The sequence below is a fragment of the Lucilia sericata genome, unplaced genomic scaffold (genome assembly GCF_015586225.1).
Source record: "Lucilia sericata isolate MDLA Ls3-8-SP2 unplaced genomic scaffold, ASM1558622v1 Contig000041F_arrow, whole genome shotgun sequence".
Taxonomy (NCBI): Eukaryota; Metazoa; Arthropoda; class Insecta; order Diptera; family Calliphoridae; genus Lucilia; species Lucilia sericata.
The window spans coordinates 597,128-620,611 of NW_023994079.1; the positions used below are offsets into that span (position 1 = coordinate 597,128).

Genomic DNA, 23,484 nt, shown 5'->3' on the forward strand with positions numbered 1-23,484 from the left:
TTGAAATATACCTTAAATATAGTATAAAAACCAAAATATGCAAAAATAAGCACTAACTGAAAATATTTTGTCCATGAGTCCATTAGACTCAACATAAAATGTACATGCACTTGCATTTTTTGTTTACTTAGTTATTTTTTCCTGCATTTTATTTAAAGACATTTTGTGGACCCAAAAGTCCCTTAAACATTATAATTATTTTTCCCCAATGAGCTCTAATCGGAAATGAGCTTATTGGTAACCTAAGAATTTTCAACTGATTAAGAAGTTGATTGCGTGTTACGTTATCCGAGGACTGCCATGTGTACTTGTGAAGATTACGATGGGGAAATGTTATACTTGCAATCACTGTTGCCAGATTTGCCGATTTATCGGCATTTTGCCGATTTCTGACTTGAAAAATGACAAAGTGCGATTTGCCGATTTTTGCTCCCAAAATGCCGATTTAATTAAAAATATATGTTTACACAACTGTTTTCATATAATAGTATCAATATGAATTTGTTAAGAATAGAAAAGAATAGAAAATAGAAAAACTATTCCCTTTTGCTGCTTGTGTACAAGTGAGAAAAAATAAAAATGGTTTACCGTTATTATTTTTTTGTAGTTACTACATTGTTGATCGTTTTCGTAGTTTTCTTTAAGTTTTCTTTATATTCTACTAATAATATCAGCCTATCAATACACAAAAAACAAGATACCAAAAAGAAATAGTGTTTAAATTAAACCTAATAGTGTAAATTTAAAAAAAAAGTAAAAAGTAATTTTTAATAAAACGTTTGAAAGCTGCGTAAAAATATAAACTTATGTAAATGTGAAAATGTTAAGATATTTAACAAGTGGTAAATTATAATAATTTGTCATTGAAAGGGAACGAAAAATAATAGGTAAACATTTTTGTATTTTAGACAAAAGTAATGCAGATGATGCTGAATCATTGGTAAGAAATATTTTTTAAACGATAATATTCAATATTAAAATTAAAAAAAAATAATAATAATTTCTATATTTTTTAGATTGAAAAGAAAAAGATAAAAGATGATTGGATAAATAATCCAAAAATTAAAATAGGGGCTGAGAAAAAAAATCAAAAATTATAAAAATTGTGCAACACAGAACTTAAGGCTTCATCGGGAAAAACTGATTTAATTGCGCATGCAAATACGAAGAAGCATTTGGATGCATAAAGATCAGTAGTCCATAATATAGTATTTACAGCAGAAAAGTATGCATCTAAAAGAGCTGAAATAAATTTAGCGCTTTTCATTGTGGAGCATAATATTCCATTTGCTGCAGCAGACCACATGACGAAGGTATGTCAACAATGCTTTAAAGATTCGGTCGCTGCGATTAATATGACCTTAGGTAGATCAAAGGCAACAGCTATAATTAAAAATGTGGTTGGAAGCTCACAGTTACAAGCATTAACTGATATTTTAAAGAATAATAAATTTTCCTTATGTGTAGATGAGTCTACAGATTTCTCAAATCAAAAATATGTATGCCTGGTCGTTAGAGTTTGCATTAATTTTGAAATAAAAGACCTTTTTTTGGGCTTCTAAATGTAGCAAGGTGTGACGCTGTATCGTTATACAATTTGATAATTAGTCATTTTGAAAATCACAATATAGATTACAAAAAGTAAATAAAAACTTCCATCAGCTGTCGAAATATTGGCTAGAGATGTTTATAACTATTTATCAAACAGTCCCAAACGACTTGGACAATTTAATGATATTCAAAAGTTATTAGAAATAAAACCTTTAAAAATTTTGCATCCGTGTCAAACTCGTTGGCTTTCACTTGAAGCTGTAGTTAATCGTTTGCTAGATCTATTCGAATCTTTAAAAATTTATTTTGCATTCGTGGTAAACATAGATAAAATTGATACTGCAAAAACAATTTTAGATAATTTAAATAACAAAAACCAAATATATTTGTCATTTTTAAAATATATACTCGGAATTATTAATAGTATAAACAAAATGTTTCAAAGTGAAACATCAGAAATACAAAATTTATATATAAAAATGGAAAGATTGATAAAAATTGTAATGAGTAATTTTTTAAAACAAAATGTACTAAAATGTGAATTAAATTTAATTGATTACAAAAATAAAATAAATTTCTTAGATATTGAAAATGTATATTTAGGTATATATGCTAAAAATTTAATTACAAAATTGAATAAAAACGAAATGGATGAAATTGTAAATAATTGCATAAATTTTTATATTGAACTTTGCGATCAAGTTTTTAAAAGATTTGATTTTGGAGATCAATATAAATCTTTAAGAGCAATAAATCCAAATTTTGTGATAAATGGAGAATCAGATTCAATATTTCAAATAACAAAGCATTTTCCAAATTTCGTATCTGAAGAAGATATGCAAAGCATTGATACGGAATTTCGAGATCTTAAATTATTAGATTTCAATAGCATAATCAATAAAGGTGGAAGTACACAACTCGCGTTGTACGCGGCAACGCGTTATAGGCTTCTGTCAAAAAAATTTTAAATAGTGTGTTTTCATTTAACAAGTTACACACTGTAGTTTGTAACGCGTCTGCCGCGAAAAGTTCAGCAACTTTCAAATTTTGACGCGTCGGCAGCTGATCAGGGTTGTATTTTGTTTTGTAGAATAAGAATAAACTAAAATGAAATAAATTTCATCAACAATAAAAGAAAAAATTTAAAAAATAAACAAAAACTTAAGATTTCGATTTTTACAACAGTAATAGTTTGAAAAAAACATTAAAAGAAAGATCAAAATGACGCGTGGTGTGTAACTTGCAGCTTGTAAAGCGCGAAAAGTTTAAAAAGCGTAAAACGTGTTGCCGCCTCAACGCGTGTTGTGTACTTCCACCTTAAAAGTGAAATGGATTTATTAAGTTTTTGGAAACAAATTTGTGGAATTAAAACTATCGATACAAACTTTTTATTTCCAAAATTGTCAATTTTTATCCAATCAATTTTAACTCTACCACATTCGTCCACCAATGTGGAAAGGATATTTAGTCAGGTAAATATACATAAAACTATACAATGAAATCGTTTAGATAATATCACAATTGAAGGAATCCTGTATACCAAAGACTACTTAAAATTAAATAAAACAAATTGTTTTAATACACTAATAAAACCTGATGTATTGCGGTTATTAAATTCCGATATATATAAATAAATGTTTAATTATATTTAGTGTAAACATAATTAATGTATAAATCTATTTTTAACTTTTGTACAAAAATTATTAAAAAATAATATGAATTATTTACTTATGTTAATGTAACGTGGAATAAATTTCTTCAAATAAAAACAGACATTTTACCAAAAAGAAAGATATTCTTATTTTTCCGATTTTTTTATGTTGCACAGTGTTGCCAAAAGCCAATCTAGCTGGAAAAAAAGTAAAATTTTTGGCGTTTCAAAATTCACACAATTTGTTTCTTATTTTTTCTAAAAATATTAAGTGCACATAACTGTATATCAGATTTTTTATTTGTTTATTATTTGCTTTCCCAGCTAAAAACGATCAAAATGTTTGAACATATATGGTTTCATATATAAAAATGTAAAAATATATGGATGCATATATGGAACCATATATGGAGAATTGGATCATACATGGAAGAATATATGAACAGTTTTGTCATATATGGGATCATATAAGAAAATATATGGATTCATCTATAAATAATTTTTCCATATATGGGATGATGAAAGTATATGAGTTCAAAAATTATTGTAATGTTCATGAATCCATGAATCCATGTATGTATGTATGTATGTATGTATGTATGTATGTATGTATGTATGTATGTATGTATGTATGTATGTATGTATGTATGTATGTATGTATGTATGTATGTATGTATGTATGTATGTATGTATGTATGTATGTATGTATGTATGTATGTATGTATGTATGTATGTATGTATGTATGTATGTATGTATGTATGTATGTATGTATGTATGTATGTATGTATGTATGTATGTATGTATATATGTATGTATGTATGTATGTATATATGTATGTATGTATGTATGTATGTATGTATGTATTAGAGCCCTGCATGAGTGACTCTATTTGTCACCCACAATGAGTAATCCACTGCATTGCACTCAACTCATTTTGTATTTTGAATATTATTTACAAACAGTGTGTACATTTGATTTTAATAATTCAAATTTTTGTTTTACTCAATCATTGCGAGTATTTTTGTGTAAGTGTACGTCTACATTCAAATCGAGTAAGTTAACAACTTACGTATATTAAAAGAATACAAAATAAATATTTTGAATCGAGTGAATCGAGTTTTAAATGCCAAAAGAAAAATAATTTAAAAAGAAAAATATTAAAAAAAACATGATATCGCAAATTAATTTAAAAATGAAAACAATGAGGTATATCTAATTAATAAATACTAAACCGTATGATAATTTTTTAATTTATATTATATTTTATTGTAAATTGGAACAGAATTCTAGCGACGCCGTTGATAGCCCAGCATCCGTTTCCAGTGGAACTAGCTTGTTAAGCCATGATATAATAAAAACAAAAATAATTAACAAAGAATATAAATTAAGCAATAAAACGGGACGTAGTAATGTATGGAAAATGATTATAAACGACTCAGGTGAAGAATTGTTAAATGTAGTTGCGTGTCGATTTTGCTTTAGCGTGTATAAACATAACAGTAAATCTACTACAAACTTGGTAAGACATAAATGCTACATCGCCACAAAAGATCGGGATAACGTATACAACGTTTTAGTGGATAGTGACACAAAAAGGAAAGCATTGTATATATTTACCAAATGGATTATTGAAAACTGCAGACCTTTTACATTGGTGGAAGATTCCGGTCTTCATGAACTTGTTAGCTTCGTTTTGTCCATCGGCTCAAAATATGGTAAGCACGTCGATGTAAAATCATTACTTCCACACTCAACAACAGTAGGAAGAAATGTTTGTAAGCTTTACGATGTAGCATTTTCTGAGATAAAATCCGACATCACTAAAGTAAAGGACATTGGGTTCGCTCTAACCACCATAACGTTTTGTTGGGAATACGCAGCATTAATGGCGAAAAATGTACTAGTATGAAAGATGGAATACTTTATATTATCTGTTGTCGTCATTAAAAAGCAGCTGGGACGAAGTTGTTTTCATATTACAAGAAAGGCATGAAATCCATCGTATACAGAATATTGATTTAAGAAATATAACTGCTGTGTTGGATATAATTCGACCCTTTGAAGAAGCCTCGAAGATACTAGAGGGAGAGAAATATCCAACAATTCATTTAGTCTACATTTATGTAAACAGCCTTCAAAAGAAATGCGCTGAAAACAACGAGGATATAAGTATTGCCCAGGCTTTGAAAAGCAAGCTTAGGCACTACTTGGATACTGTAGTTTTTTCTAATTTGTCCATCTGGCATCGAGTTGCTCTATTCCTGTTCCCCCCTGCAAACAAATTGCTAAGTTTTTCTGAAGAAGATCGAAATCTTATAAAATTAAAATGTATCGAGTTGATACAAAGCCTAGTACAGAATTGTGAGCCTATAACAGAACCACAACAACTGTCAGTAGCCTCAATCTCATCGAAAAATTTAGAGCTGTTTTCAGATTTTATTCGATCATCTGATTTTCAAACCAACGACGAGGATTTAGTGGCCTCAGAGTTGAGACGATACGAAAACACAGAAGTGTCATTTTTTGATGATTTCGACACACTTAAGTGGTGGGATTCGCATAAGAACGAGTTCCCCTTTTTACACAAATTAAGCTGCCGAATCTTAGCAATACCAGTAAGTAGCGCACCTTCAGAACGGGGTTTCTCTTGTGCCCGCAACGTAATTTCTGAAAAAAGATGCTCCATTGCCTCAAATGATATTGCTGTAAATCAAATTATTTTCTTACACATGAATCACAAAAAATACGCTGTTCCACAAGAAGAAGGTGCTCTCACTGCTAATATATAATTATAAGAATCCTTATATTTCATATTTTTTCACTTTACAGTAGTTTTGTTTACATCTCTAAATAACATTCAAATATAATTATTACATGAGTTAAATTAATAAAACATACATATATACATAACAATAATGCATTTTATTTGTAATCTCGCTATAGAAATTCATAAGAACGGTAATTCGTTCAAAGAATTGCATTCTAATTAAAACACATAATAAATCCTTCTATAATTCGATTCACTCGCTGTTTTGCACTCGATTTGAAACACAAAAACACTCTCAATACTCATATCATACAATACTCTTTGCATTCATGTATTTTACTTTATTTGAATTTTTTGTCATATACATTTTTGTTTTGAATAAATTATTATATTCATTCAAAAAACAATGAGTGAGTCAAAAACAGTACTTTCAAAAAATTAAATGTTTTAAAATATTATTTAAGTCACTCATGCAGGGCTCTAGTATGTATGTATGTATGCATGTATGTATGTTTGTTTGGAGCGATTTTCCTAAAAATGTTTATGGTGTCATACTAAATACTAAAATTCGTTTATGCGGGAAATGTTCCCATCCATGTGAACATTTGGAAAAAAAATCCTTTATATTTTTAACACACTTCTTGTATTTCTATATACAAAATTAGGTAGAAGAATTTTTACAATTCCTTTCTTGATCTTGATTTTATTACACTTGTATGTGTACGCAAAAAGTATGTAAAAATATATCAAAATTATATTTATTGACATTTGGAAATTTTCCAAAATAGTTGTTTATTAATATGCATATAAAATCGCTAAAAATATGTTTTTATATACATAAATTACACATTTTCTTATACAAAAATTTTATTTTCCAAATGATCATAATTTAATCACATATAAAAATTTCTTAATGTGGTTAAAAATCTATTTATCATGTTGAATATTTTTCTTTGAATAGAAAGAATGCATTATTACTCATATTCATTCACTAAAATATACGCATGTACCCGCTGCTGAAAATCGCTTGTGCGCAACACTCGTAAACTATTCAGTAGCGAGTATTTGCTAATGCGTACGTCGGCATCATTGATAAGTAAATGCCCAATACATAAAAGAAAAGAAGTTAATGTTTTATATAAACAAAACGCCGGAATCCCAGAAGTAAGTAGGTAAGTATTTTAAATAAATATAATTTAATTTGTGATAAATTTTAGTGTGAAATAATACTCAATATTTTCAGAAATATGTAATTGAAAAAGAAAGAGCAAATTGATTGTGATAACAGAGGAAGCTACTCCATTCCTTGAAGATCCGGACAAAGTATGTTTGTATGTATGTAAAAATGGTTGTAAATAAATAATAATTAATAAATATAGTGAAAGGCAACTTCGAATTGGTATTACGAACAAACACCATGGAGATGAAACATCCCTGTTAATGAATATGGAAAACTGACAAAGAACAAATGACAGTGGCAGGTAGCTAGCTGATACACTTGGACAAAATGTTGAAAAAATTTAAGTAAATCAGATTTCATATAATTTTAAAATCTTTGAAGGCCATTAAAATAACAAAGATAAAATTCCATAAAATAAGTGTCTTATATTGTTTATTTTCAGATGGTGTACCTGATGGACAATAACCGTCGGATGAATTCCTTGAGGACAACATGAGATGCGAACCATAAAATCAGCGAATTTAAACGCCGAAAGTTTATAGTTAATAAGTAATATGTAAGTAGTTTAAGAAATATTTAGATTTTTTATTTTATACTTTAACGTTTTCAATTTTGTGTATTTTTATTATTATAATATTATGAATGTATTTAGAGAGTGCGTAAAAATAATTTTAAAATAATAAATTATACATACTATATGTATGTATGTACATGCATGCATTAATGTAAAAATATGTGTATATTTTATATGGGAAAATATATGGGAAAAGGGGAAATATATGAATATATATGAATATGTATGAACATATATGGTCCCATATAAGAACATATATGATAATTTTTAGCTAGGTTGCTATGTAGATCAAAATAGTAGTTTTTATAAAATTCAGTCTTTTCTTATCATCATTTTTGAAGTACAATAAAAGGTTTTTATATTTTTCTTTTTTTACTGAATAATGCAAGGTATGTATTAGCTTCAACGGAAGTACATATGTGTTTAATTGAAATATTTTTAGTGTGAAAAAGTTGTGGACGAAAATATGTTATTTGTGTAATAAATATTTTGGAAAGTCAGACATTTAGTGTAAACGAAATTCCCGCATGTTTTATAGTATATTGATGTGTATAATGTCCACATTAGAAGGAAACAAGTAAGAGTGCTATATTCGGCTATGCTGAATCTAATATACCCACCATCAAATCGTATGCCGTAAAAGTAATGCTCTCCTATAAACATCAGGGTGATATTACTCATCAAATTTACTGAAGAGAGGTTGAATTATTGACCGTTTTTATAAAATGTTTCATAATTTTTTAGACTGATTTTGGTTCATATAAACATGTCTATATAGAATATCAGTTCCCTACACTTTCCGGTGGGAAAATTTACGTTCCTATAAAAGATTCTCAGGTTTTGGCTCGTAAGATACTTACTTATGTCAAATTTCATCTTAACACTCGTACTTTTAAGCCAGTAATGATCGTTAAAGTATTTATCTGGAGGGGCCTTATATGGGGGTAGGGTCAATTATGGACCGACCCACCTAAAATTTGCTAGGGAGGATTTTGCTAATAAGAGACTTACTTATGTCAAATTTCATTGCTTTACTCGTATTTCTTAAAAAGTAATGAGCGTTAAGGTCGTTTTTTGAAATTTATCAATTTAGTTATCACTGGAGTTATAACGTGAGCATTATTTTTCAAGTCTTTTGGTCTTATTTTGTCGAAACCGGCACTTTTTTTGACATTCAATGATTTTAATATATTGTAAATTTCATTTTCATCGGTAGGATATATACATTGAGTTTTGTTGAGTTGTTTCTATACTGTTTAATGTTTTATTTTGCAGTTATGGATGATGTTTTTAACATTATCATTGAATTTTAATGCAAAGCAATTTAAAATATTTTCCAGACTGTTATTTTTAAAGTTTTTTATTATAATTTCGTCGATATTAAGTGTTTTTACCAATAATTTCATTAATTATTTGCCATGTGGCTCGAATATCGTTTCTATTTTCTATGAATTTGAGACGATAATAATTGTTTTTTGCATAAATTATTCTTTTGTTTAAATTGTTTCTATATTGTTTATATTCCTTTTCTAACTTTTTATTAGTTTTATTATTTTTCCACTTTTTAAAAAGTTTATCTCTTATATCACAGCATTGAACTAGTTCTTCACATATCCATGGGTTAGAGGATCTTTTTTTTCTTGTAATTTTGGTTTTATATGAACTATTATATATGTGACCGAAATTTTCGTATAAAATGTTATATAAGTCGTTCACGTTTTGATTTTGATTTAATAATTGATTCCGATTTATTTCTCTTATTTTTTTATTTACTAAACGATCATTTATTTTCGACCCCTGATTGATATTATTATTGTTTTCCGTGCCCTGGTTGTTTACGTTTAGTTTATTTACAGAGCAGAAGAGAGAGTAATGATCAGAGATTGTTGTTGTGACTACTGCAGCGTGTGTTTGTGTATTTGATTCAATGTTTTTAATAAAAAAGTGATCAATACATGTACTTGTTGTTCTGTCAAAATCTTCTCGTGTATTCTCACTTATCATACATTTCATACCATTTGCTAACATCATATCAAGGTATGTTGTTGTTGATTTGATTTCTTTTTTTATATGGATATTCACATCACCTACAATTACGATCTCTTGTTTTTTGAATATTTTGTTTATTACCGATTCAAGCTCTATTATGTATTCAGAGACTTTTAGGTGTGGAGGACGATAAACAGGGAGAAGCGAGGTGATGGTGTTGTTGATTTTTACATCAATTCGAAAAAGTTCAAGAGATTTGAGATTGTAAAATAATGATTAATAATCGTAATCATTATTAATTAGATTATTTTTATTAAAAAAGTAAAATTAATGATTAATTAACGATTATTTTGAATTTTTTTAATTAATTACACTGTGATACAAAAGTGAAGAAAACTAAAATGCAGGCGTTCTCATATACCAATTCTATTTCGTTATAGTCCATAGAGTACGAATATATTTTTTTCCCCTATTACTTCGTTAACTTACTTTTTAAGAGCAAAAGATGCGAAAAATAGCCATTTTTGAAGTTTTAAATTTGAAAAATCATAAGTTTAGTAGTTTTCATCCGATTTTCAAATCCGATATTTTTTTTAATGATACAAGTGTTGCCTTTTAATCCAAAAAAAGAAATCCAAAATTTATGGTCAAATGTCTGAGTTACGGTCGTTTAAGTAAAAAACTCACACTTTTTTAAAAAAATTTCATTTTCATCATGCTCTACTTTGGCCATGAGGCAGTGAGTTCATCTTTTATTACTTTCCTGAAGAATCACATAAAGGAAGGTTTCTAAAACTTGTTATTTCATAAAAATCTATGAAAAACTGGAAGATTTATGCCAATTTTTCTAATAGCATGTTCCTCGAATTTTTGGTTTTCTCCATACAAATTAATTTTTGTATAAAAATGTTTATAAACATTTTTTAAACTTGTTACAAAGAAAACCAGAAACATGAACGTTTTTGTATGGAAGAAATATGTAATATTTTTATAAAACTTAGAACAACTCATAACCTTTTTCATCGATTATTATAAATTGACCATCTTTGGAAACCCAACTTAATGTGCCTTTTTTCAAATGTAATAAAAGCTAAAGTTACTGCTTGATGGCCAACGTAGAGCAGTATGAAAATTAAAAATTGTGAAAAAAGTGTGAGTTTTTTACTTAAATGGCCGTAACCAAGACATTAATCATAAATTTTGGATTTATTTTTTTGGGTTGAAAGACAACACTTGTATCTTTAAAACAAAATATCCAATTGAAAATCGGTTGCAAACTACCAAACATATATTTTTTTAAAGTTAAAACTTCAAAAATAGCTCTTTTTCACATCTTTTGCTCTTAAAAAGGAACTAAAGGAAGTAATCGGGAAAAATTAAAGATATATTCCTACTCTATGGACTATAACGAAATGGAATTGGTAGAAGAGAACCCCTGCATTTTTTGCTGTATCACTGTGTTATTGATTACGATTAAAAATAATCTAAAAATAATCAGGGATTAATTGAAATTAATGAAAAAAATCAAAATTAATCAAAAAATTAGTTGATTAGAAAATAATCAACTAATTTTTTGATTAATTTTTAATTATTTTTTATTTATTAATTATTATTTATTTATTAATTTTGATTATTTTCCATATATTTAGTATAATTTCCTCAAAAAAAAAAAAAAAAAAAAAAAACTCTAAGAAAAATTTAATTATTTTTTCCGTAATCAGCTAAAAATTACGGATTTTTTGAGACCCATTTCGAAAAGATTGCAGTATTTTTTTCTAACATATTGTACTGAGATCAAGGTTTTCAATAGAAATAAACTTGATAAATTTATTATTTTCAATAAAACATTCATATAATTGAATAGTGTCATAACATGAAAAATTGTTTTCCATTACACTTAATGTAAAAAGGTAGGAAATTATACTAAATATATTAAAATTAATCAAAAATAATCTAAATTTATTCTTGAAAATAATCAAATTAATTATTTGATTAATTTTTATTATTTTCATTAATTTAAATTAATCCTGATTATTTTTAGATTAATTTTAATCGTAATCAATTAATAATCATACATTTTATACCAGAGAATTAAATAATCATTACGATTATTTTTGAAAAATAATTTAATTGATTATTAATCGTAATCGAAATTTTAAAGCTATGATATTATAAGATTTAAATTGTTGGAGTTATACATTCAATATCGGCGGCATTATTAATGGGAATAAGAGAGCTGTTTTCGTTCTTGCGCGCAAATATTGTTCCATTGCGAAACCAGACATACTTCCAGTTAGCTTCAATACCAAACAAACCTTACCTATAGAGAATATTTGTGGAAAATTTCAACCCTCTAGCTCATTCCGTTCGGACTGTATCGTGCTGTCAACAGACAAACAGACAGACATGGCTAGATCGTCTAAATATTTAATAAGGACCCAGAATATATGTATATACTTTTATGGGTCTGTGACCAATATTTCGATGTGTTACAAACCAAGCTCTCCTTGACCATTTCACCTAACTTCCGAAGGGCCCAGAATATTCAGGTGATAATCTTCCATTGTCCATCCTTGAGCAAATTTCCGCCGGTGTTCTCACGTTCCATTTCTTGTCCTTATTCGAAAGCCAATTGGTTGTGCCGTTAAATCCGATATTATTTCCATTTACATAACCAATTTATATTTTTTGTAATTTAAAATTTTATTTTGACATTACTTTTAGTTCTAGAAGTGTTTATAAAACAAAAATAAAAAAAATAATTCCTGTTCTAAAAAACATGCCATTGTAATGTGTTTAAAATTTAAACACGTTAAAAAAAGAAGTATTTTTTAACTAAAAAAAATAATGCCGAAACTGTTCTGTTTAAAAAACAGAATATGTGATCGTAGTATTACTTGGCAATGTACAGTACATAGTATATGTACACATATATTTCGGAATAAGTATATTAAAATCAATTTTAAATCATAATTACGATAAATACTTACATTTTTATGATTTACTAATTTCATTAGTTTGAATTCTCTATAAGCCCTTTTAGCATGAGTAACATTTTGGAATGGACGTGAAAGTTTTTTAATTGCAACGTTTTGTTCAGTAATTGTATCATATGCAGCACTGAAAGAAAAACATAATTTGTAGATGTCACGTATTAAAATTTTAAACGAGGTAAAAAACATTTTTTCTTTTAAGACACTTTTATGTTTTTTTTGTTCAGATCTAGTAGTAAAATAATGTTGTATTTAAAGGTAAATTGAAATATCAATAATAATAATAATAATAATAATAATAATAATAATAATAATAATAATAATAATAATAATAATAATAATAATAATAAAAATAAAAATAATAATAATAATAATAATAATAATAATAATAATAATAATAATAATAATAATAAAAATAATAATAATAATAATAATAATAATAATAATAATAACCAAAATTCAACATATCTTCTGTGTTCTCATCTTTTGTAACTATGTATTTCCGCAGAAGGTAGACTTGAAGTAGTCCTTCAAAAGAACATTGCAAATTATGATCTAACAACATTTTATTTAAAATTCAATTTTTCAATTATTGCTATCAGGACTCTAAAGGATTTCATTCCGATCAAAAGTGGAATGAAACCACTTTCAATTTTTAAAGTAGGATGTTTTAAATTATTTTTTTTTTAAGTTTTAATAAATATCTTTACAAAAATAACTCCATTTCAGATCGGAATGGGATTTTCGAACAGGGGTATATATAGTATATATTATCTCTGTAAGAAATAAAAAAATTTTACTGTCTTTAGTATAAAAGGTCCATTCTTCAGGTTTATGTTGTATAAACTCTCCCTTATAACACTCAATTAAGACTTCTTTCAGCTGACTTACTACTTATTTGGCTTAAATTTAAATGTATTTTAATCGAATTTTATAGTAGATATTCTATGAAGTTGTACTACTTATAGGCCTTTAAGCGAAGACCTTTTAATAGGCATTCTATTAGCTTTCGCATAGAAGTGCATAGGCAAGAGATTTTGCAACAGGGATAGATTCTTTTATCTGGAGAATAAGACTTTAACGCCTCTTTACTTCAAGAGTTTATCCATGATTTAGTTATTATTTAATTTTTCATAAATCTTTAAGTACCTCATAAGAAATGTTTGAAAGAAAACGTTAATAAACTATAAATTCCAGCCTTATATTAACATATGTAAGTTTAATTGCAAGTAAAATAATAATAAACGATAAATTGCTAAAGATGGTATTAGACGACATGTATTTTACTCTAATACCACCTTAAGTAGGGGCAGCCTTCAACCCAGAAGACATGATTTGTATTTGTCCCGTTTCAACATTTTACTATTTTTATAAAACATATAATAACGCCTACACAAACTACAGTTTTCACTTTACACTACTATTTCTATAACCGCCTTTTTCCTAATTGGTAAGAATAACAAAAAAAAGAAGAATATCATCAAATCCTCACTGTGCTAAACCTACGTAGTTGCGATATACTGATTCATCCTATCCTACGTACATATATTTTAACAGGCTTTGTTTTTGTCCATCATTAAAATCTTTAAAATCAATAAAAACTAACATTTATGTAGAATTGTTGTCCCACCAATGTTTTCCCAGGTCAAACATCATCATCCTCTTGTATCTTACATCATTAATATAATAACATATCATTATTACATTCACAATTTATCACTTTACACTTTTAAAAAATAAAAAACAATAAAATCATATTTTCGCTTTGCCTAAGCCCGTCTGTATACATATTAGTTTACAAAAATCTTATTAAAAACAACAACAAAAATATCATTGCGAAATACAAAAATAAACCATCAACAGAGAAGTAACATGTTTTTACACTCTCCTCTCTTTTATGAAAAAAACAGTGTTGTTGTTTTGCTAACTTATTTTGTTTTCTATTTTTTTATTGTGTATTGGTAGAAACTTTAAACGCTTATATTTCCGAAAATACTGAACCAATTTTGATCATATATAGATTCTGCAGTGAGGCTCGCGAATCTGCATTCATCAAAAAAGAATAATAATAATAATAATAATAATAATAATAATAATAATAATAATAATAATAATAATAATAATAATAATAATAATAATAATAATAATAATAATAATAATAATAATAATAATAATAATAATAATAATAATAATACTAATAATAATAATAATAATAATAATAATAATAATAATAATATATAATAATATAATAATACTAATAATAATAATAATAATAATAATAATAATAATAATAATAATAATAATAATAATAATAATAATAATATATAATAATAATAATAATAATAATAATACTGTACAGGACAAAACTAAAGCACGAACTTTTACTTGTTAGAAAAAAGCTTAGTAAAATTAAAAAAAAAATGGTTATTCAGTAATAAAACTTATTAGTTTAGGAGGAATATAGTCTAAAAATTTATAAAAACAATGAAACATAATGTTGTTTAAATAAAAATAATAGTTTTTGAGCATATTACATAAATTAGACTAAAATTGCAGCGACAAAACTAAAGCACGTACTTTGGATATATTACATTTTGGAAATTTTAAGAAACTATTAACAAAAATTACATTAAATAAGTAAATACAGTGATAGACAATCGTTTGTACGCAACATGTTTTCTTTGATTTTTAAAGTCATTTTTGGGTTTGTTGTAAAATGTTTTTCAGAAACTGGATTGAATACACCATAGTTATTAAATAATAGAAAAACATTATAAAATATTTTTCTCTAATAAAAATATCAGAAAAAAATTAATTGTCGTTGAGATATTCGTTTGTACGCTATCATGTAATTATTACTTTTACTAGAATAATTGAATTCTTTTAAGCGAGTATTGGGGTTTAGATGTAAAATTAATATATTTTATAGCCATACGAAAGATATACTATTTGTAGAAATTGCGATTTGATCGATGTCGAAACTAAATTAGGAAATATTTTATCAAAATGTCAAAATTAAGGATTATTTTAAGCAAGATTTTTTATTATTTCCTAATAGATACTCATGCTGTATTAAAAAGTAGCACAAAACTATGAAAAAATGGCTTCCTTAATCGATTTTACAAGAGTAATGTTACAAAAAACTAAAAATTGTGACACAAAATCCCTTTTTTCTTAATAAAATAAAGACAAAAATTATACTCCTTGCAGTAAAAAGATCTATCATCATTCCTTTATCCTTGATTTAGTCATTACTGTGTCAAGAATTGCTTGTAAACCAAGATTCAAGTGAAAATAAGTTAAACTAGTATTGTCTAGGCCAGGGGTCGGCAAACTACGCCTCGCGAGCCAAATGCGGCTCTTTGGATGTGGAGCTGTGGCTCTTTAGTTTCATACACACATTTTCTTTATTTTATAAAAAAATATTTATATATTTTAAAATCTTTCCGAATCGATTAACGAGCAATGTATTAAAGCTAACAAAACAATTCGCAAACTTTTCTACAATAAACACAACTCCTTAACTTTTAATCCATCTGTACATGAGCAAAACAAATACTTTTTGAGTAAGAAAGAAAGCAAACAACACAATTAGCTTTTCACTCATTTCCTTGTTTTTATTTGCCCTTACAATCGTACATTTGAGAATAAATCCTCATTGAGCCATTTGGAATTGTTATTAGATCTCTAGAAATGCAGTTGATCAATTTAAAAAGTAAAGCTTTGTGTTGTGGAATATTGTCAAAGTTTAAAAGCAAGTTGGAAGAATTAGGTAAAAATCACTCTAACAAATGAAAGTTTATAGTCATTTTTGAAACTTTAAACAACAAGTTATGGTCCAAACTTTCTAAATCCATACAAACCTATCACTCCTATTAAATATGTTCAATGTACAAGTTCATATTGTAAGAAAATGTTTAATTATTTAAAGTGTTAATTGAAAAGTTCCATAGAAACGAATGGGGTATCAAATCAGTGCTCCTACGAAGTGCCATTAGATAAGATGCAAATCATGATCATACATTCCAATATTATCGAATTAAAACATATTTTTTGGAAATTGAAAAATAGTAATTAATTAATAATGTGGAGTTAAATACTAAAAACTTGGTCTATTTAAGAACTTAAAACTTTATTTTTTTTTTAAGAATTTTATATATTTTCTACGCTTTCTATAAAAAGGTGCCAAAAAATTAAAAATGTTTAAATATTGCACGTTTTAATGACAGTGATCTATGAAAGATTTATATATTTTTGACATAAAATTTTTGGTTATAAATAAGGGACCAGAAAGCGTATTATGGACCCTTCCTTACAAATTTTAGTAATGAGATTTTGGATCCTATAAAACTTGTTTGTGTTGATTTTCATCACTATACTTGTATTTTAGCCTGTTGTATGTCGTAACTTCGTTTACGAAAGTGGACCATATATGGGGGGCAGGGTCAATTTTGAATCCATCCTTATTAAATTTGGTACAGATATTTTTGTTCTTATAAAATTTTTTATGACGAATTTCACCACTATGCTGGTATTATTAAGCCTGTTTTGAGCGTTTAAGTCATTTCCTGAAGAGGAATTTATATGGGGGTATGGTCAACAATGATATTATTAAATCAGTTATGAGCGCACAGTGGGGCAGAATGGAAATTTTTTGGAAATAAATCTGGCATTTCTAAACGGCTGATCCGATCGGGATAAAATTTGGTGTGAGCGTAGCTAAGGAGTATTCGAGTTTAAGTTTTGAAGATGAACCCTGCAGATGCCCCAGGGACGGCGCTGTGGCGGCTCAAAGTAGGGTACCTACGACATGTAAAATTTTTAAACTCGTGCCATTTTTTTGTTTTTCACCCAAATACAAAGATTTTTATATTTTGTGAAAGCGCTCGACGAGATCTTGAAAAAACATGCTTGGACATACTACTTATCTCTTATAATATCCGAGTTATAGGCATTTAAAAATTTAGTGATACAAAATTTACCATACCTTGGTCCGCCTTTTTTTGAATACCGGGCGTAATTTTGGACCAAATGGACTCAATTTTTTCTTGTTAGTTAGACAACAAAATTTCCAATAATATACAAAAAATTTCAGATCAATATTGTTTACAGATCCAAAAATATACGTTTTTTAATTTAAAAATTCAAAAAATTTTAGATTTTTGGCATTTTTTTGCCAAAAATGTGTCTTAACTCTTTTATTAATAAAATAAAATTTTTATTAAGAACATATAAAAATTTTATAGTTTTCTGAAAGGTATCTTTACGCAGAACGCTTTGGCGTAAAAAACTTGTCCTATTTTTTGAAAATGTTGCCACTGCGTCCTTCCGAATATGACCTATTTTTTATCAAAACTTCAACTTTGGGCGACATGTTCTAAAATCCCAAAGCTGGGATCAGAAAACTGAAAGCAGTTTTGGAAACCTCAATATGTTTTCTATTTACTCCAAAAGTATTTTCCCAGCCCTGAAAGAAATGTGGACCCTATGGGCAAAAAAGTAAAAAATCCCATTTTTGGGATTTTCATTCCTATTTTTGGGAATTGCGGGATGCCCTTTGACCTTTTCAATTTTTTTTTTGCATATTCTTATTTGAAATGACAAATTTAACAAGCGCTGAAAATTTCATTGAGTTTTGTTCATAAATAAAGATTTTGTCATATATTACATATTTGTTTAATTTCTAAAACTATGATTTATATCAAAATTTTAATAGGATCGCAGATAGCTACAACAATTTAGTCCATATTTATCCCTTAATATAATTTTTTAGTTAGATATGGAAATTCTCGACCCTTTACAAAAAATTTCAAGCCAATATCTCAATTACATTCAAAAATATGTTCATTTAAACCTGTGTCCTTTAATTTCATCTCTTTCATATTTTAGTATTAAGTATGACAGCACATATTTAAATCTTATATTTACCTATTTTCTATTTGTTTGCTTATCCTTATAACTGAAAGGTCCTATTATGCTTGAATTTTCAAAAATTTATAACCATTTTTTACCTAAATTTTTTCGACAGATCATTTCGTTCTGTTTCGTTTATGATCATGTAGGTAAAAATATACAGGTAATGATAATTTCGATTCATTCACTAATAAGAAATATCAATGACTGAATTACAGGTTATAGTAATATAGTCCTAAATGTTAATAGGTAGACAATTCGTAATTTTTTACTTTGGAATAGCTGTATCGGAAATGACAAGAATTGGTATATAAGTAAACTTCTCAGATTTTAAGTACCATATTTAATAAATCTACAATGAAGATTACATTAAAGTACGAAGAGTTGTGTTCCGTTTTATGGAGTATATCTTCAAAAGGGCCAGAAAGAATTGAAGACATTTCAAATTATATAAAAACTACATATAGTAGAAAAGTAGACAAAACAGGCATATCAAAAATTGAAAACTTTTTGATGTAAAAAGTAAGTCTGTGGATGGAAATCAAAAGAAATTTCGATTAAAATTTTGTAGTTGGATGGAAACTACTACGGAAATCTCAACTTACAACACATCAACAGGAGCGCCTTGCAAGTCATACGAAGACTTATGTTCAAGGTAAAAAAAAGAGGGTCACACAAAAACTTTTTTCAATCTCAAATGAGGAAATTGCTGATACATTTAACGAAATGCTGAAAAAGGAAAACCAACATATGGATGTCGTACATATTGCAACTATTCTTCCTAATGCATCACCAAAACGACTTAAGCGAATTGTGGAAAGTATACCAACTCCAACATCATAATCAAATTTTACTGAAGAGGAAGCAATAGCGCTTATGTTGGAACTGGGTCTCAGTCGAAATAAGTACCAAATATTAAGGAAAGCTCTGCATGAAAAAGGACACAATATATTACCATCATACAAGGCGATCCAAGAAAAAAAAAACAAACTATCCTACTAAATCAACAAAAAATAATGAAGAATTGAAAGAACTGAGAGCTGCGGAAAAAAGCATAATCCAAGAAGAATTTAAAGTTCAGATGGGATTAAACATCGACAAACCACTTTCAAGTTGCGGTAGTACAAATGACGGTAATACGTCGAGAAGGTTTTTTCGTGATTTTGAAATTACTTCAAAAATAACTGGAATCGACAAGGAGTTGCTTCGAAGAGTTAAAACTATTTTAATGGCACTGAATAGTAAACATAAAATTAATGAAAATCGATTTGGGGAATACACATCTGAAATTTCTAAATTACTTGTATCTCTGTATCCATGGAGGGAACTAACACCAACAGTACACAAAGTATTGTGTCATGGTCAAATAATAATTGAATCGAATATTCTTCCACTTGGAGAGTTAACAGAAGAAGCCCAGGAAGCGAGGAATCGAGATTTTAAGCATGTTCAACTATTCAGCTCAAGAAAATGCTCCAGGCAATCACAGAATGAAGATATTTTTAATAGTTTACTTCTATCTTCTGATCCTGTTCTTTCAACTATGCGAAAAAGATGGATTTGTTATGAAACTCTATCATCTCAAAACAAGGAAGATTTAAAGGACTTATATTACCTTCTGGATATGTATACCGATATGACAGATTATTTTATAGAAAATAAGTAGTGTTAGGAATTAACTATATAAGTAGGTTGTAAGAATTAATTGTATTATGTTTAAGATAAACAGTTCAAATAAAAAAAGCTATTATACTAACTGATGATATTGTATTAAATTGTGTTTTATATTTCGGTGGGCGGGAAAGGTAATTTGTGTGGGGTGATTTAGGTGTTGTTGTGCGTGGCTCATAATAAAATTATAATTTTTTTATTTTATATACAATATTATAATAAAATAATTAACTAAATAATTTTTAAAAATTGTCCAAATATTTTATTCAACACCAAATGTATGTTCTGTCATACTTAATACTAAAATATGAAAAAGATGAAATTAAAGGACACAGGTTTAAATGAACATATTTTTGAATGTAATTGAGATATTGGCTTGAAATTTTTTGTAAAGGGTCGAGAATTTCCATATCTAACTAAAAAATTATATTAAGGGATAAATATGGACTAAATTGTTGTAGCTATCTGCGATCCTATTAAAATTTTGATATAAATCATAGTTTTAGAAATTAAACAAATATGTAATATATGACAAAATCTTTATTTATGAACAAAACTCAATGAAATTTTCAACGCTTGTTAAATTTGTCATTTCAAATAAGAATATGCAAAAAAAAATTGAAAAGGTCAAAGAGCATCCCGCAATTCCCAAAAATAGGAATGAAAATCCCAAAAATGGGATTTTTTACTTTTTTGCCCATAGGGTCCACATTTCTTTCAGGGCTGGGAAAATACTTTTGGAGTAAATAGAAAACATATTGAGGTTTCCAAAACTGCTTTCAGTTTTCTGATCCCAGCTTTGGGATTTTAGAACATGTCGCCCAAAGTTGAAGTTTTGATAAAAAATAGGTCATATTCGGAAGGACGCAGTGGCAACATTTTCAAAAAATAGGACAAGTTTTTTACGCCAAAGCGTTCTGCGTAAAGATACCTTTCAGAAAACTATAAAATTTTTATATGTTCTTAATAAAAATTTTATTTTATTAATAAAAGAGTTAAGACACATTTTTGGCAAAAAAATGCCAAAAATCTAAAATTTTTTGAATTTTTAAATTAAAAAACGTATATTTTTGGATCTGTAAACAATATTGATCTGAAATTTTTTGTATATTATTGGAAATTTTGTTGTCTAACTAACAAGAAAAAATTGAGTCCATTTGGTCCAAAATTACGCCCGGTATTCAAAAAAAGGCGGATCAAGGTATGGTAAATTTTGTATCACTAAATTTTTATATGCCTATAACTCGGATATTATAAGAGATAAGTAGTATGTCCAAGCATGTTTTTTCAAGATCTCGTCGAGCGCTTTCACAAAATATAAAAATCTTTGTATTTGGGTGAAAAACAAAAAAATGGCACGAGTTTAAAAATTTTACATGTCGTAGGTACCCTACTTTGAGCCGCCACAGCGCCGTCCCTGGGGCATCTGCAGGGTTCATCTTCAAAACTTAAACTCGAATACTCCTTGGCTACGCTCACACCAAATTTTATCCCGATCGGATCAGCCGTTTAGAAATGCCAGATTTATTTCCAAAAAATTTCCATTCTGCCCCACTGTGGAGCGTTAGAGTCATTATCTGAAGTAGACCTTATATAAGGGGACTGGTCAATTATGTTCCGATTCTCTTCAAATTTTGTCGAGAGATTTTGTTCGAGAGATTTTGTTCGAATTTCGTCGCTTACTGCTATTATTAAGTCACTTAAGAGCGACAGGGTCATTTCTAATGGGGATCTAATATGGGGGGTAGGATCAATTATGAGCCGATCGTCACCAAATTTGGTAAAGTGATTTTTGTTCCTGTTTGTGTTGAATTTCGTCATAATACTGCTATTATTAAGCCAGTTGTGAGTGTTAAAATAAAATTTTGAAGATAGATTTACTTGTACAACTTGTTTATGTCGAATTTTGTCGCTATACTGCTACTGTTAAGTCAATTATGATGGTTAGAGTAATTTTCTGAAATGGACCTTATATTGGGGTTGGTTAATTACGCCTTACATAATAAAAGATTAAAGAAGAAATATACAAGCCGAGCTAACAATTTGGATAGAGTATAGATGGAGTGGTCGGATATAGTAAAAAGGGTTAGAATAATTAGAGATAAATTTGACCGGTCTTACAAATGTTTGAATATTGATAGACCAACTAAGGAAGAAACAATTCACCAACATATGCAAACTTTGCTACGTTGTTTTGAGGATATAAGAGTAATACTTAACGTAAATTATAACAGACTAACTAAAGCACATCAAACAGCAGCAGAGGGATTTTTTCTGGATTTAAAAGAAAGAGTTTTTAAAGTTGCCATTAGAAAGGATATAAGAATTGACTTACCAGAAAATTTGCATGAAGAGATAATTATAAAACCTAGTTTTTCACAGCAAGAATCAGGAACAGTTAAAACAATGTCGCAAACAGTAGTGGAATTTTTGAATTCAGCCTCAAGGCTAATTACAGATTTTGATGGAAAATCTGAAAACTTACGATCTTTTCTTGATTCATTGGCTTTGGTCGACTCAATAAAGGGAAGCCACGAATCCACAGCAGTGTCTCTTATAAAAACTAAAACTAAATCTCCCACTTTTAATTTATAATCTAACATTTCAAATATTCTATGAAAAATCCAAGTTCAAAATTAACAAGAATGAGACTTGATTTAGAGGAATATGATTTTACAGTTGAATATCTTAGGGGAAAAGATAATTATGTTGCTGACGCCTTATCGCGTATAACCATAGATGATTTGAAAGAAATGAACAATAAAAATAACAATGTATACAAAATAACAACACGATCAATGGCAAAAGAGTCACTTGAAAAATCTCCAGTTACATTAAACAAAAAGCATTTAGAAAATAAACATGAGAAGCCCAATGTATTTAACCCAATTATGAATTCTGACGTCAGAAAATTTTGCAAGCTAAAAATTGACCCACATACATTTTATATTAAACGTGGTAAATCGAAACTTGCATGTATGAAAATAAATGAATTGTTTATCAATGGGAAATTTGACTTAGGACAATTTTTCCCAAGGCTCGAAAAAGTGGCCGGTAAACTAAAAATTAATAAATTACAAGTGGCACCTAGTGAGAAAATTTTCGAATTTGTCTCTATTAATGAATTTAAGGAAATGGGCAATAAATTATTAAAAGTATTGAAAGTAGCGCTACTTAATGAGGTGATCCACGTA

The 23,484-nt window shown here is 27.8% G+C and overlaps 1 protein-coding gene across 1 annotated transcript in view; it reads right to left on the reverse strand.

Moving 5' to 3' along the window:
- LOC119613959 (stress-activated protein kinase JNK) overlaps positions 1-23,484 on the reverse strand; it is a 335,264-nt gene that overhangs the window by 213,741 nt on the left and 98,039 nt on the right. The window contains exon 3 of the mRNA XM_037970038.1: positions 12,704-12,833. Coding sequence (XP_037825966.1) covers positions 12,704-12,833 — 130 coding nt within the window. The remainder of the gene's footprint in view (positions 1-12,703; positions 12,834-23,484) is intronic.